The sequence below is a fragment of the Lactuca virosa genome, chromosome 8, assembly GCF_052849685.1.
Source record: "Lactuca virosa cultivar CGN04683 chromosome 8, Lactuca_virosa_CGN04683_v6, whole genome shotgun sequence".
NCBI lineage: Eukaryota > Viridiplantae > Streptophyta > Magnoliopsida > Asterales > Asteraceae > Lactuca > Lactuca virosa.
In genome coordinates, this window is record NC_136433.1 from 52,739,243 (window position 1) to 52,752,000 (window position 12,758).

General features: G+C 35.9%; 2 protein-coding genes across 2 annotated transcripts; one reads left to right on the forward strand and one right to left on the reverse strand.

Annotated features, from left to right (window-relative positions):
- Positions 1-1,598: 1,598 nt before the first annotated feature.
- On the reverse strand, positions 1,599-4,051 carry LOC145130340 (putative F-box protein At1g67623). The gene is made up of 6 exons (XM_079065157.1): positions 3,921-4,051; positions 3,670-3,826; positions 3,403-3,577; positions 1,913-1,997; positions 1,661-1,820; positions 1,599-1,607 (listed from the first exon to the last, which is right to left on the reverse strand). The coding sequence occupies exons 1-6, from the start codon at positions 4,049-4,051 to the stop codon at positions 1,599-1,601; spliced, it is 717 nt and encodes a 238-aa protein (XP_078921283.1).
- Positions 4,052-9,522: 5,471 nt separating this feature from the next.
- On the forward strand, positions 9,523-11,387 carry LOC145132263 (D-galacturonate reductase-like). The gene is made up of 4 exons (XM_079066985.1): positions 9,523-9,967; positions 10,283-10,526; positions 10,650-10,832; positions 11,078-11,387. Exons 1-4 carry the CDS (start codon positions 9,600-9,602, stop codon positions 11,297-11,299), a joined length of 1,017 nt encoding a protein of 338 aa, XP_078923111.1. The 5' UTR covers positions 9,523-9,599; the 3' UTR covers positions 11,300-11,387.
- Positions 11,388-12,758: the final 1,371 nt, after the last annotated feature.

Genomic DNA, 12,758 nt, shown 5'->3' on the forward strand with positions numbered 1-12,758 from the left:
GCTACCACATTGTGTACGATTTTATTTCTGGTAGCGAGAATGGGACTTGCTAAGGAAAATGCTACCGACCCCATATCCGTTGGTATTATGCTACCGATATTTCTATGGAACAAAAATTTGTAGCAATTTTTCAATGAGATTGGTTACGGAATCACTTTCCGTTGTACTGCTGCTATGGAATTAATTATCGTGGTTACTATGCAACGGAGTTTGTGATGGAAACCAACTCCATAGTTGATTTGCTATGTAAGTATCATTCGTAGGTATTTTGCTAGGGAATTCTTCTATGGAATATGATTTCGTTTGCTTGTTTTGCTATGGAACAAAATGTGTAGCTAATTTGTGCCGGCATTTGTTTGGATGTTGTATGCTTAATTAATTTTCTTATTCTATGGATGAATTATTATTATGATCAATGGGATTTGTAAGATATGGTTTGAATGAAATGTTTTTGAATTGGTAATATGTGGCATAAACTAATGGCTAAAAATGTAAAAATGAATTATAAAAGTAGATATTGCTGGCAAGCGGACTCGAACTTAAGCTTATGCTATAAAAGGGCGCGGTTAAGCCAGTTGTGCTAATCAAGTTGTGTATAATTTCTTGAAAAACATAGTATATAATGACTAATTAACCATATAATTTTATTAGAACTCGGGCCCTATTTTTTCTGGGGCATGTGCGGTTGTACCTCTTGCACACCCTTAAAACCGGGCATGTTAAAGTATATAATCTATGTAGATTATTTTCCTTAATAACGAATTCATTACAAACTTTTTTTAATTCCATTAACTATACTTCATCACAAAAATAACATGGGTTTTACGTATACTTCTTCCTACTCAAACAACATAGCAAGCAAAAATGAATAAAATGTCATTTTAACAGAATGATGTAAACATAAAACCAAAATAAAATTATAGTAGTATACACCTTCATATACAATACAATATGAACACTAATATTCAATGTCCAATCTATTATCAACCATTTATATTTTTAAGAAATATACAAAACCTACCATACTCTACATACCAACGACAAACCATGCAATATCTTTGTCGATCTTCATCCTCTTCATGGCCTATTGCAAATGCACCTTTAATAGAATGATGTGGGTTTTCACATTGGAATGTGATGTTATTCGTTGTAAGTCTATGAACAACATCAACAGCCCGCAACAACTCTTTGGCACTATCAACAACACCCGTGTACTCCCCATCATCCGGAACTGCCCAGCCAAAATAAGCATCAAGTAATTGTAAACCTACACATTAAAATATCCATCAATTAATCCAATGTATCCTTTTCAATACAACAGTAAATATTATACAACACAACACAACTAAATACTAACCCCAAACTACAAACATGCCTTAATTAGCTATATATATATAATATAATTTACATATATACCATATATACATACCTTCATCACATTGATGAGGCCCTCTTGAAATGTAGATCATTCCAAGAAAATAAATTGCCTGAAGAGGATCTTCATCTGCTGGTTGTCTCAACAAAGTCAATCCTAAATCAAAATTGTCATAATAAAAGCACTCATCTTGTTGACAGAATAACAATATCAATATATAACATCAATGACACTAAATATTAACAAATGGTATAGATTACATATAATTACTGAAACTACACATACAATTCCTTGTCTGAACATGGCTTCAATGTTATTATGCAATGCACATGTGTGTATAAATAAATCAGCTTTCAGATTTTTGGGACTCATTCCTTCAAACATGTCAATGCATGCTGTTCTGTACACTTGAGGATCACCCCACGCTTCATACATCTTCTTTGAACTTCAAAAATTTAAATACACAGTAAATAACAAATAAATAAAGTTGTATTTTATCAAATATACATTCATTAGTTGATGTTTATTGAGAATTACCAAAATCTTGCAGAGACGATGTCTTTCGCAGATTCTGCCCCTAATACTACAAATATCCGACTCAAAATCTCTAGTAGGAGATCATCTAAGGAACAACAACTTCTAGTATTCGACATTCTACTTACAAAATACACATTGGAGTAGTTGATTTCAATTTTTTTTAAATTAAGTGTAACTATGAAAGACAGTGTAACATGGTATGGAAAAAAAAACTTACTTTATGTTGATCTGGTCGAGAGGAGTACATGAGTCTCTATTATCAGAGAAAATCGTTTTTGAGATCGATCCTTCGACGATTTGGGAGTTTTAGTGTTTGTATGCAGATTTATCGTCCGGAAAAGTTGAGATGTTCTGAATGGTTGAAGAACTAGAACGCCGGCGTGACGTCAGAGGTATGCCGACGCCTTAACAATTTAGAGTGCAAAAAGACCAAATTGCCTCTGAAATCATTCCAAATATGTGAATACTAAGGGTATTTGTGTCAAAACACATTATTCAAATATTATAACCTTTTATAGCTAGGTAACAGTGGACTTTTTATTGTTGAAATGAAAAAGAAAAAAATAACATATATATCATAATCCATAATGTAATACATTTATATTAACATTTCACCAAATTACTAGTATATATTCATGTATTAATATATATATATATATATATATATATATATATATATTAAAAGTGGAACAAGATTTTAACAGTAAACTTTTTTACTTTAGATTTTAGACACAATAGTTTACTTTTGTTGCCACTTTTAGTCCCTATGTTTATAGTAACTTTTTTTACTTTGATTTTAGCCACAATACTTTTTCTTTGTTGCCACTTTTAGTTCCTATGTTTATGCCTTTACAATTTTACCCCATGCAAAGCATGGGTTCTCCACTAGTTGATATTAAACCAAATTACCAAATCCAAAATAAAATACATGTATGTTTATGCCTTTACAATTGTATTTTATATGTATTTAATACTAGGAAAGAACAAACATTTGCTACATACAACTATAATCACAATACAATATAAACACTAATATTGGAGGTCCAAATCACATTATTCAAACTTTATTCAAACATCATTCAAACATCATTCCAAACTATTACTCTTTTAGTCCCTTATTAACAACACAACATATTTACTAATCAAGTAACAACATCAAGTAATTACTTATAAAGTAAATTACTATATATTCGTATATTAAACCAAAAGAATGTACATAGCATTAATTGTTATAATATGAAAGTACATATCAACAAACTACTAATAAATTATACCAAACTCCGTAGAAAACCTAACGAAACAAGCATCCCATAAACAAATTTCACACCTAAACACCTATTTGTATCCATTCACAAAAGCGTCTGACACACTAATTACAGACTTATGCATTGCACAAGTTCTATGGAAGCCATGGAAGTGTACATGTTTCCTCCCCTCCCTATTTAAGTTGAGATGAACCTTAGAACAAGTTGATCTAAGATTCCACTTACCTTTTTCTCTGTGGTAAGCATTGTTCAACATGTCCAAAGTTTCCTGCTTCCTATGTCTCCCTTTAGCGATCACCATCATTCCCAGGACAAATGTTGAATCCAAATGTCCCAATGCAGCTGCTTCTTCAAGCATCGTTTTCCCTTCATGATCAGCTTCTAAGAAAAATAACTTCATCTAAAAAAAACATTAAACACATAATTTCTAGTTAAAGTAATGCAAAACAAGAAACAAATTAATTAATACTATGCATATATATAACAACGTACCAATCCATTCTTGAACAGAATATTTTGGTTTCTCATCTCTATGCATTTGTTGACAACTGTATGTTTCTGGTCAAACCAACCACAAAATTGTAATCCATCTACCTCCTTATGATTATATACTTCATCCGTTTTTCCTGCCGCGTTAAAGAATCTGCAACTGCAAACGAAACACAACATTCACTCCAAAATGTAAAGACAACTCAAATACACTTGTGAAATAGAATGATCGAAGACAAAACTACTCACTCTACATCTTGAAAGCCTCGACTGCTGAAATTTTTCCCAAGTCAACTATTATTTTCTCCATCACTTCCAATGGCATGTCTGTTAGCGATTTCCTTTGATTTCTTGATTGCATCTTCGAAGAAGTACTGGCTTCCATAATAATAAACATTCACTAAGATAACGATTATGCGAAAATGATTTTAGGGTTTTTTGACTGTCGGAATTTTGAAATTGGGGTTCTTTGCAAGTGAATGAAATAAGAGTGAAGAACTGAAACAACGTGTTTCTTCGGAAAACATTATGGCGCCTAGAAGCCGTTCCATTATAAAATGACCAAATTGTCCTAATACATACAATGACTCATATTTAATTAGGAAGGGTAATTTTGTCAAAAGTCATAATTAAAAGAAATATCAATTTCTCTTTTAATACACAACCGGCACAAATGATATATGTTGACCGATGACCCATATGTCATCCATGGACACCATAAGCAACTACCACGTTGACCAATGACCCGTATGTCATCCATGGACACCATAAACAAATACCATGTTGATCAATGACCCATATGTCATCCATGGGTGATACCATCACACCATAAGCAACTACCATGTTGACCAATGACCCGTATGTCATCCATGGACACCATAAGAAAATACCATGATGACCAATGACCCATATGCCATCCATACGTGATACCATCACACCATAAGCAACTACCATGTTAACTAATGACCCGTATGTCATCCATGGACACCATAAGTAAATACCATGTTGACCAATGACCCATATATCATCCATGGGTGATACCATCACACCATAAGCAACTACCATGTTGACCAATGACCCGTATGTCATCCATGGACACCATAAGCAAATACCATGTTGACCAATGACCCATATGTCATCCATGGGTGATAACTACCATGTTGACCAATGATCGGTATGTCATACATGGACACCAGAAGCAAATACCATGTTGACCAATGACCATATGTCATCCATGGGTGATACCATCACACGATAAGCAACTACCATGTTGACCAATGACCCGTATGTCATCCATGGACACCATAAGCAAATACCATCTTGACCAATGAACTATAGGTCATCCATGGGTGATACCATCACACCATAAGCAACTACCATGTTGACCAATGACCCGTATGTCATCCATGGACACCATAAGCAACTACCATGTTCACCTATGACCGGTATATCATCCATGGACACCATAAGCAAATACCATGTTGACCAATAACCCATATGTCATCCATGGGTGATACCATCACACCATAAGCAACAACCATTTTAACCAATGACCCGTATATCATCCATGGACACCATAAGCAAATACCATGTTGACCAATGACCCATATGTCATTCATGGGTGATACCATCACACCATAAGCAACTACCATGTTGACCAATGACCCGTATGTCATCCATGGACACCATAAGCAAATAACATGTTGACCAATGACCCATATGTCATCCATAGGTGATACCATCACACCATAAGCAACTACGATGTTGACCAATGACATGTATGTCATCCATGGACACCATAAGCAAATACCATGTTGACCAATAACCCATATGTCATCCATGGGTGATACCATCACACCATAAGCAACTACCATGTTGACCAATGACCCGTTTGTCATCCATGGACACCATAAGCAAATACCATGTTGACCAATGACCTATATGTCATCCATGGGTGATACCATCACACGATAAGCAACTACCATGTTGACTAATGACCCGTATGTCATCCATGGACACCATAAGCAAATACCATCTTGACCAATGAACTATATGTCATCCATGAGTGATACCATCACACCATAAGCAACTACCATGTTGACCAATGACATGTATGTCATCCATGGACACCATAAGCAAATACCATGTTGACCAATGACCCATATGTCATCCATGGGTGAAACCATCACACCATAAGCAACTACCATGTTGACCAATGACTCGTATATCATCCATGGACACCATAAGCAACTACCATGTTGACCAATGACCCGTATGTCATCCATGGACACCATAAGCAAATAACATGTTGACCAATGACCCATATGTCATCCATGGGTGATACCATCACACCATAAGCAACTACCATGTTGACCAATGACCCGTTTGTCATCCATGGACACCATAAGCAAATACCATGTTGACCAATGACCCATATGTCATCCATGGGTGATACCATCACACCATAAGCAACTACCCCGTTGACCAATGACCTGTATGTCATCCATGGACACCATAAGCAAATACCATGTTGACCAATGACCCATATGTCATCCATAGGTGATACCATCACACCATAAGCAACTACCATGTTGACCAATGACCCGTATGTCATCCATGGACACCATAAGCAAATACCATGTTGACCAATGACCCATATATCGTCCATGGGTGATACCATCACACCATAAGCAACTACCATGTTGACCAATGACCCGTATGTCATCCATGGACACCATTAGCAACTACCATGTTGACCAATGACCCGTATGCCATCCATAGACACCATAAGCAAATACCATGTTGACCAATGACCCATATGGCATCCATGGGTGACACCATCACACCATAAGCAACTACCATGTCGACCAATGACCCGTATGTCATCCATGTACACCATAAGCAACTACCATGTTAACCAATGACCCGTATGTCATCCATGGACACCATAAGCAAATACCATGTTGACCAATGACCCGTATGTCATCCATGGAAATCATAAGTAAATACCATGTTGACCAATGGCCCATATGTCATCCATGGGTGATACCATCATACCATAAGCAACTACCATGTTGACCAATGACCTGTATGTCATCCATGGGTGATACCATCACACCATAAGCAACTACCATATATATTGACATGACCCGTACGTCTTTTATATATAAATTTTGGTTTAAACATAAAAGCATAAAGATGTATAGTTTATTAATGTTTAATCCTCATTTATAATTTTAAATTAAAATTATACTATGAACACCTCGTTATTCTATGTTCTTTCTTGACGTTAGGTAGTTGTATATAACCTATCTATCAATGTGAAACTACTTTAATAAATTTGAATTACTAAATATTTAGCGGTAATTAGCACAGTTCGAATTTTTCATTAGCGGAGCTTCAAAATATTTCGCAATTCCTTTCCCTCCAACCTACACACGATTACGCTGCATATTAGGGTAAGTTTACTGATTAGAAATAGGGTTTACATTTTCTAGTAATCATCATCTCCGACGGCTAATTGATCGAAATCTTTGTTATTTATACGTTTGTGCACTGACTTTGGCGATATAGGTTGTCACTTATCTAAAATTTATTTTTATTTAATTAACTGTTATCGTGATGATCGTTTCTTGTTCTCTGATCATCTTCATGTATATTATCATCTTAAATTACAAGTAAATTGGTTTTGATTGTATTCAATAGTTTGCATGCGTAGTAATGCCTTGATATATAATTTATTTTTATTGTTTGTTTCTCTCTGCTCATCAGTAGTTTATCATCTTTAATACGTTGGTATTGACTACAGTTTTTTGTTAATTTTTAAGCAAGAAAGATGTCGAACTCGAAAGCTAAAAGAGCATCCGGTGTGAAGCCAACTAAATTCATTGCACCACAGGTTATGAAACGCAACAGGATTTCAGCTGCAAAATTCATAAACAGGCAATTACAAGATGAAGAAATCGACTTCCCAATACCAACAACCACATCCAAAGCACCTATAACATCTACCAACAAAACCCCAGTACCTAAATCATTATCATCAACCATGACTACCACTTCCTCGACATCACTTACAACATCAACACTGTCCTTAGAAAATACATCTTAAACTTCAGAAACCGGAACAATACAATCCTCAACGCTTACATCAATAACCAAAACTTCAGCACCTACATCATCTAAACCATCCTCAACACCGACACCCACTACCACATCATCAACACCTATATCTACTACCACAACCTCCAAATCTGCATCTACACTACCATCCTCCACAACTACAGTAACTACCACACCCTCCTTAAGTAAATGAACTACCACATCCTCAACATATACATCTATCGCAACACCTACCCCAGAATATGCCCCATCAACAACACCTATCCCAGAATCTACCCCATCACTAACACAACCAACCATGAATGGATCTGTAGTGGAAAGTGTAGAAGGTGAAAACAATTCCTCTGAAGATTGTGGACCAGATGGACGTTTAACTGTTCATGTTTGGAAAAAAACGTGAGTTACCAATCAAATCTTAATTACAACTTTTTCTATGTATAAACTTTTGGTTTACACGTACATATCAATTCATAACATAACACATCACATGATTACTTGCAGGCTAATGCCACCAGGCCCTTGTGCACACTTTATTAGCCAGTCCTTTAAACAAAGAGTATATCCAGAAGGGTACGCTTGGGGAAAAGTAAGCAAAGAAATGCGCGAATTATATTGGGCGCTTTTCCATGTAATAAATAATTATTGTATTATTTTATGATATAATGGTTTTGATTTTTTTGTTATTTTTGTTTTACATATATTACTACAAAATAATTTGGATATAATTTATAAATCAATTATCCATCGGTCCATATGGAATCTGGTATATAATATATCACGAAAATTGCTAGGGATTCATGACCACTGAATTTGCTAGTAAGTCATCAAACGGAATTTGCTAGGGATTCGACACGACGGAATTTGCTACGGAATCACCACCACGGAATTTGCTACAGAATCACCACCACAGAATTTACTAGGGAATGACCACCATGGAATTTATTAGGGATTCACCACCACGGAAGTTGCTAGGGAATCACCACCACATAATTTTTGATGGAATAACTACCACAGATTGTGTGACGGAATCCTACTACGGAATACACGACGAAATACCATTTACCACGAATTTCATTCCGTTGTCACATTTCTGACGGAAGTATCGTTTCCGTTGCAAACCCTCGCTACGGCGTTTTTAGGGACGGAAATGGGCCGTTGCAAATTCCATAGCAAATCATCTTTTGCAACGGAATTTCAGCTTTTCGCAACGGATTCCTTTCGTAGCAAAATCACGTTTTTCTTGTAGTAGAGAGATGACACTAATTGCGACGAATTTTGAGTATTAGCTACGAGTTAATAGCGGTAGCCTTGTAACGACTACATCTCGTCGTTAAGGTATTTGTGACGATTTTAGGCATCAATTGCGACGTTATTTGTCGTCACTAAATGTAGCCTTTTTTTGTTGTGAGATTAATATTATATCTTGGTAAAACTTATTGAACTAACAACACATATCTATTACGGAGAAAATTGTCATTTTACAAAAAACAAAAAAAATAATTAAGTTCGTTATTATGATTACATTTTTATGGATTAGATTATTCGATTTTCCTTTTAGAGAAAATACAAGTTTTGAAGAAAAAAATAGAAACCATAAAAAATAGTTTGTATTCTAAAATTTTCTATTAAAAAAGAAAAAGAAAAGCAACCCGACAGAAAAGTCAACTTCCAAAGCGACTGCTAATTATCGTTGTCGTTTCTTTTTGTTGTTCATACGTAACACCATGTTACACAAACACGTATGTTTCTGTCCAATTATTTTATCATATGACAAATAAGTGATCACCTACTCTCGGCCCAACAAATTCCAGATGATTTCACACAAAAAAACAGGTCGAGGTTTTATAAAAATTATGGTAACCATTCCGGTGATGACGATAAGCTCTTCCGATGGTCCCAGGCCCATGCCAGTGATCGCAATGGGCACAGCGTCAGAGTCAGGCATCCGTGGAGGTGATGTGATGTCATCATCGACTATAGTTGAAGCTATTAAGGTGGGTTATCGTCACTTTGACACCGCTGCAGTATACCGAACTGAGAAACCTCTGGGTGAAGGTATCAGCGAAGCACTCCGGTTGGGTCTTATCAAGTCTCGATCTGAGCTTTTCATAACCACGAAGCTCTGGTGTGCCTCCGCTGACCGCCATCTTGTTTTACCAGCCATCAATCAGAGTCTCCAGTAAGAAATTTTATACTTTTTATCGTCTTTCTTGGAAATTTTGATAATTACGCAAGTAAAAGCTTTCAGCCTTTCACAGAATCTGTTTTTATCAAAATTGATAAGTAGTTAAGGAGTTTAAAGTTATGAATAGGAATATTAAATGGTCCTAGTAAACAAGTTTTTTTTGTCAAAATTTATAGATATTGGGGTAATTAAACGTAAGGCTATAATGGTTGCATAGGACATGGATTGTGTAGATAATTGAATGAACGTCCACCATGTTTTTCAAATAAAATGAAGAACTAGACATTGAGAGTATACGACCTAATGTAGGAATCTGGGATTAGAGTATGTGGATTTGTATCTTATACACTGGCCACTAAAGCTAATCCAAGATGAAGTCAAACTTCCTGTTCCCAAGGAATGTGTAGCTGTAATTGACATCAAAGCAGTATGGGAAGCAATGGAGGAGTGTCAATGTCTCGGACTCACCAAATCCATTGGCGTCAGCAATTTTTATCCAAAATTGATTCAACAAATTCTTTCCTTTGCAAAAATCCCTCCTGCTGTCAACCAGGTGATCGTCATCTCATACAATTCAAAGCCGCTAGCTTGATGTTATCATAAAATGATTTATGATAAGTTTAACACAGTGCAAAGTGGAAATATGCTATTAACATCTTTAAAATCTTGTTTGAAGGTTGAGATGAACCCACTTTGGCAACAAAAAAAACTCACTGGATTTTGCAAAGAGAATAGCATCCTTGTGACTGCTTACTCCCCTTTAGGTGCTTTCGGTAATAATGCATGGGGACACAATCGTGTAATGGAATCTGATGTTCTCCAAGAAATTGCTAAGTCCAAAGGGAAGACAGCGGCTCAGGTATCTCTTTATTGTCTGACAACTACCCATATAGCAGCAGATTCTAAAACGTGACACAAGATGACTTTCAAAGTCAAATTATTATGTTTCTTTTCAAATTCAAGATGAACTTTATTCGGAACTTTTTGGTTATCGTTCTTGGTTAAAGTGAATAATCCATTGACTATGAAGTCAAACACTAACAATTTGACATGAGAAACCTAACACTATATATAGTATGGTGAGCACATACTGTTTATGTGCAGATTTCTCTAAGATGGTTATATGAGCAAGGTGTAAGTATCGCAGTAAAGAGCTATAATACAGAAAGAATGAAGCAGAACCTAGACATCTTCGACTGGTCCTTGACTAAGGAGGAAATGGAAAAAATCGACCAGATTCCTCAACGCAGGCATGTGTATCTAATAGGTTCAATGTCAATTGAGCCAAACGATATAATGGCTGAGATTGATGCAGAGCTTGATTAAAGAAGTAATCTGATCTGTGAAAATAAATGTTAATGATCAACACTTTTACATACTCTAATATGATATCATCAATTTGTTTGCATGCTTATATACTGTTTTATTGGTTCCTAGTCGAACTCTTTATGCACTAACATGCACATCTAGCAGAACAGTTTTCCTGCAAGCCAGGGGCGGACATAGGAATACCTAGTAGTTGTTGCCAATACATGAAAAATAGGTAAAAAATCGAAAAATTGAAATTTTTTTCCACTGCAGGCAGAAAAAGTAGGTGTTGCCGGTGCCACACCGGGACCCTGCTAAAACCATCCCTGCTGCAAGCAACAAAGAGCTTAATCTTATCAGTAAAAGAGTACAAAAGAGACCAAAGACGTATGAAAAGAAACTAAGACATGTGAAAGGAACTAAGACGTGTGAAAATAAACTAACACCCCGTTCCCGAGTTCAACATAGCGAGAGAAAAGAAAGGAAATTGGTGGAAATGAGAAGAAAACAAAAGAGATTGAAGTTCCCGAGTTTCATTAAAGGAATAAAGTCGAGGGAAATAGAAGGATCACTTTCACTCCTAACTTTCCTTCCGATTTGGGAGGATTTGCAAAGAAAGAACAAAATGATTAATTTTACTTCTACTTCTATCCGACTCGGGAACACAAAAGAAAATTTTGTTTTCCTTTCCTTTCTCTTCTTTTCTCTCCTGACTTTCTTTTCTCTTGTTAAACTTGGGAACTAGGCGTAAGACTTCAATTGAAGGGATCATCCACAACTGTCGTTGATAGGGTCAGCCATAGCTGGTACATATGTGCAGGGGCGGAGCTTCAACATATTATTTGGGGGGGCCGAAAATATAATATGTATAAAAATCGGAGAACAAGGGGGGCCACCGTCAAAAATTTATATTTTTTGGTCTAATATGTATTAAATGAAAGTACAGGGGGCTATTTGTAACAAAAAAATTGGGGGGGGGGGGGGGGGGGACAGCCCCCCTGGCCCTAATAAAGTTCCGCCCATGCATATGTGACTATCCAAAATTGTTGACACTTACCAAAACTCTATTCCAACCCCATAAAATTACCTTTCACGATTTTTATCCCTTTAATGTTTTATGCATCTCTCTAATCTGCAAATAAGCTTTAACGAAAACTAGATTGAAACAACTACATATTTTTTCTTAAATTTAAAGTCGCCAATTCCTTTGGAGTATCTCGACGAACCAAATTCGTGCTATATATGAATATTGTTGGGATATATAAGGAACTATTTATTTCAAACAATCAATTGTACTATTCTATTTATCATTTAGAAGAATATTGTTGTTGGATTATTTTTGTATAAATAATTTTTGCAGGGTTTAAAGTGTTACTTGTGCAATTCATCTCGACGTAAGTGTATGCTTATTTGATAAACACATGGATGCCTCGAGCCCCATTACCTGAATTATATAAGTGTAGGAGTTGTGTTGTTT

Excerpts from the sequence above, each read along its gene's own strand:
- LOC145130340 (XM_079065157.1), bottom strand. The coding sequence starts at position 4,051 with ATGGAAGCCAGTACTTCTTCGAAGATGCAATCAAGAAATCAAAGGAAA. Across the intron at positions 3,578-3,669 it reads TTCTGTTCAAGAATGGATTG|ATGAAGTTATTTTTCTTAGA; the intron begins GTACGTTGTTAT and ends TGTTTTTTTTAG. Across the intron at positions 1,998-3,402 it reads TGCTTACCACAGAGAAAAAG|ATGATCTCCTACTAGAGATT; the intron begins GTAAGTGGAATC and ends GTTGTTCCTTAG.
- LOC145132263 (XM_079066985.1), top strand. The coding sequence starts at position 9,600 with ATGATTTCACACAAAAAAACAGGTCGAGGTTTTATAAAAATTATGGTA. Across the intron at positions 10,527-10,649 it reads TCCCTCCTGCTGTCAACCAG|GTTGAGATGAACCCACTTTG; the intron begins GTGATCGTCATC and ends TCTTGTTTGAAG. Across the intron at positions 10,833-11,077 it reads AAGGGAAGACAGCGGCTCAG|ATTTCTCTAAGATGGTTATA; the intron begins GTATCTCTTTAT and ends GTTTATGTGCAG.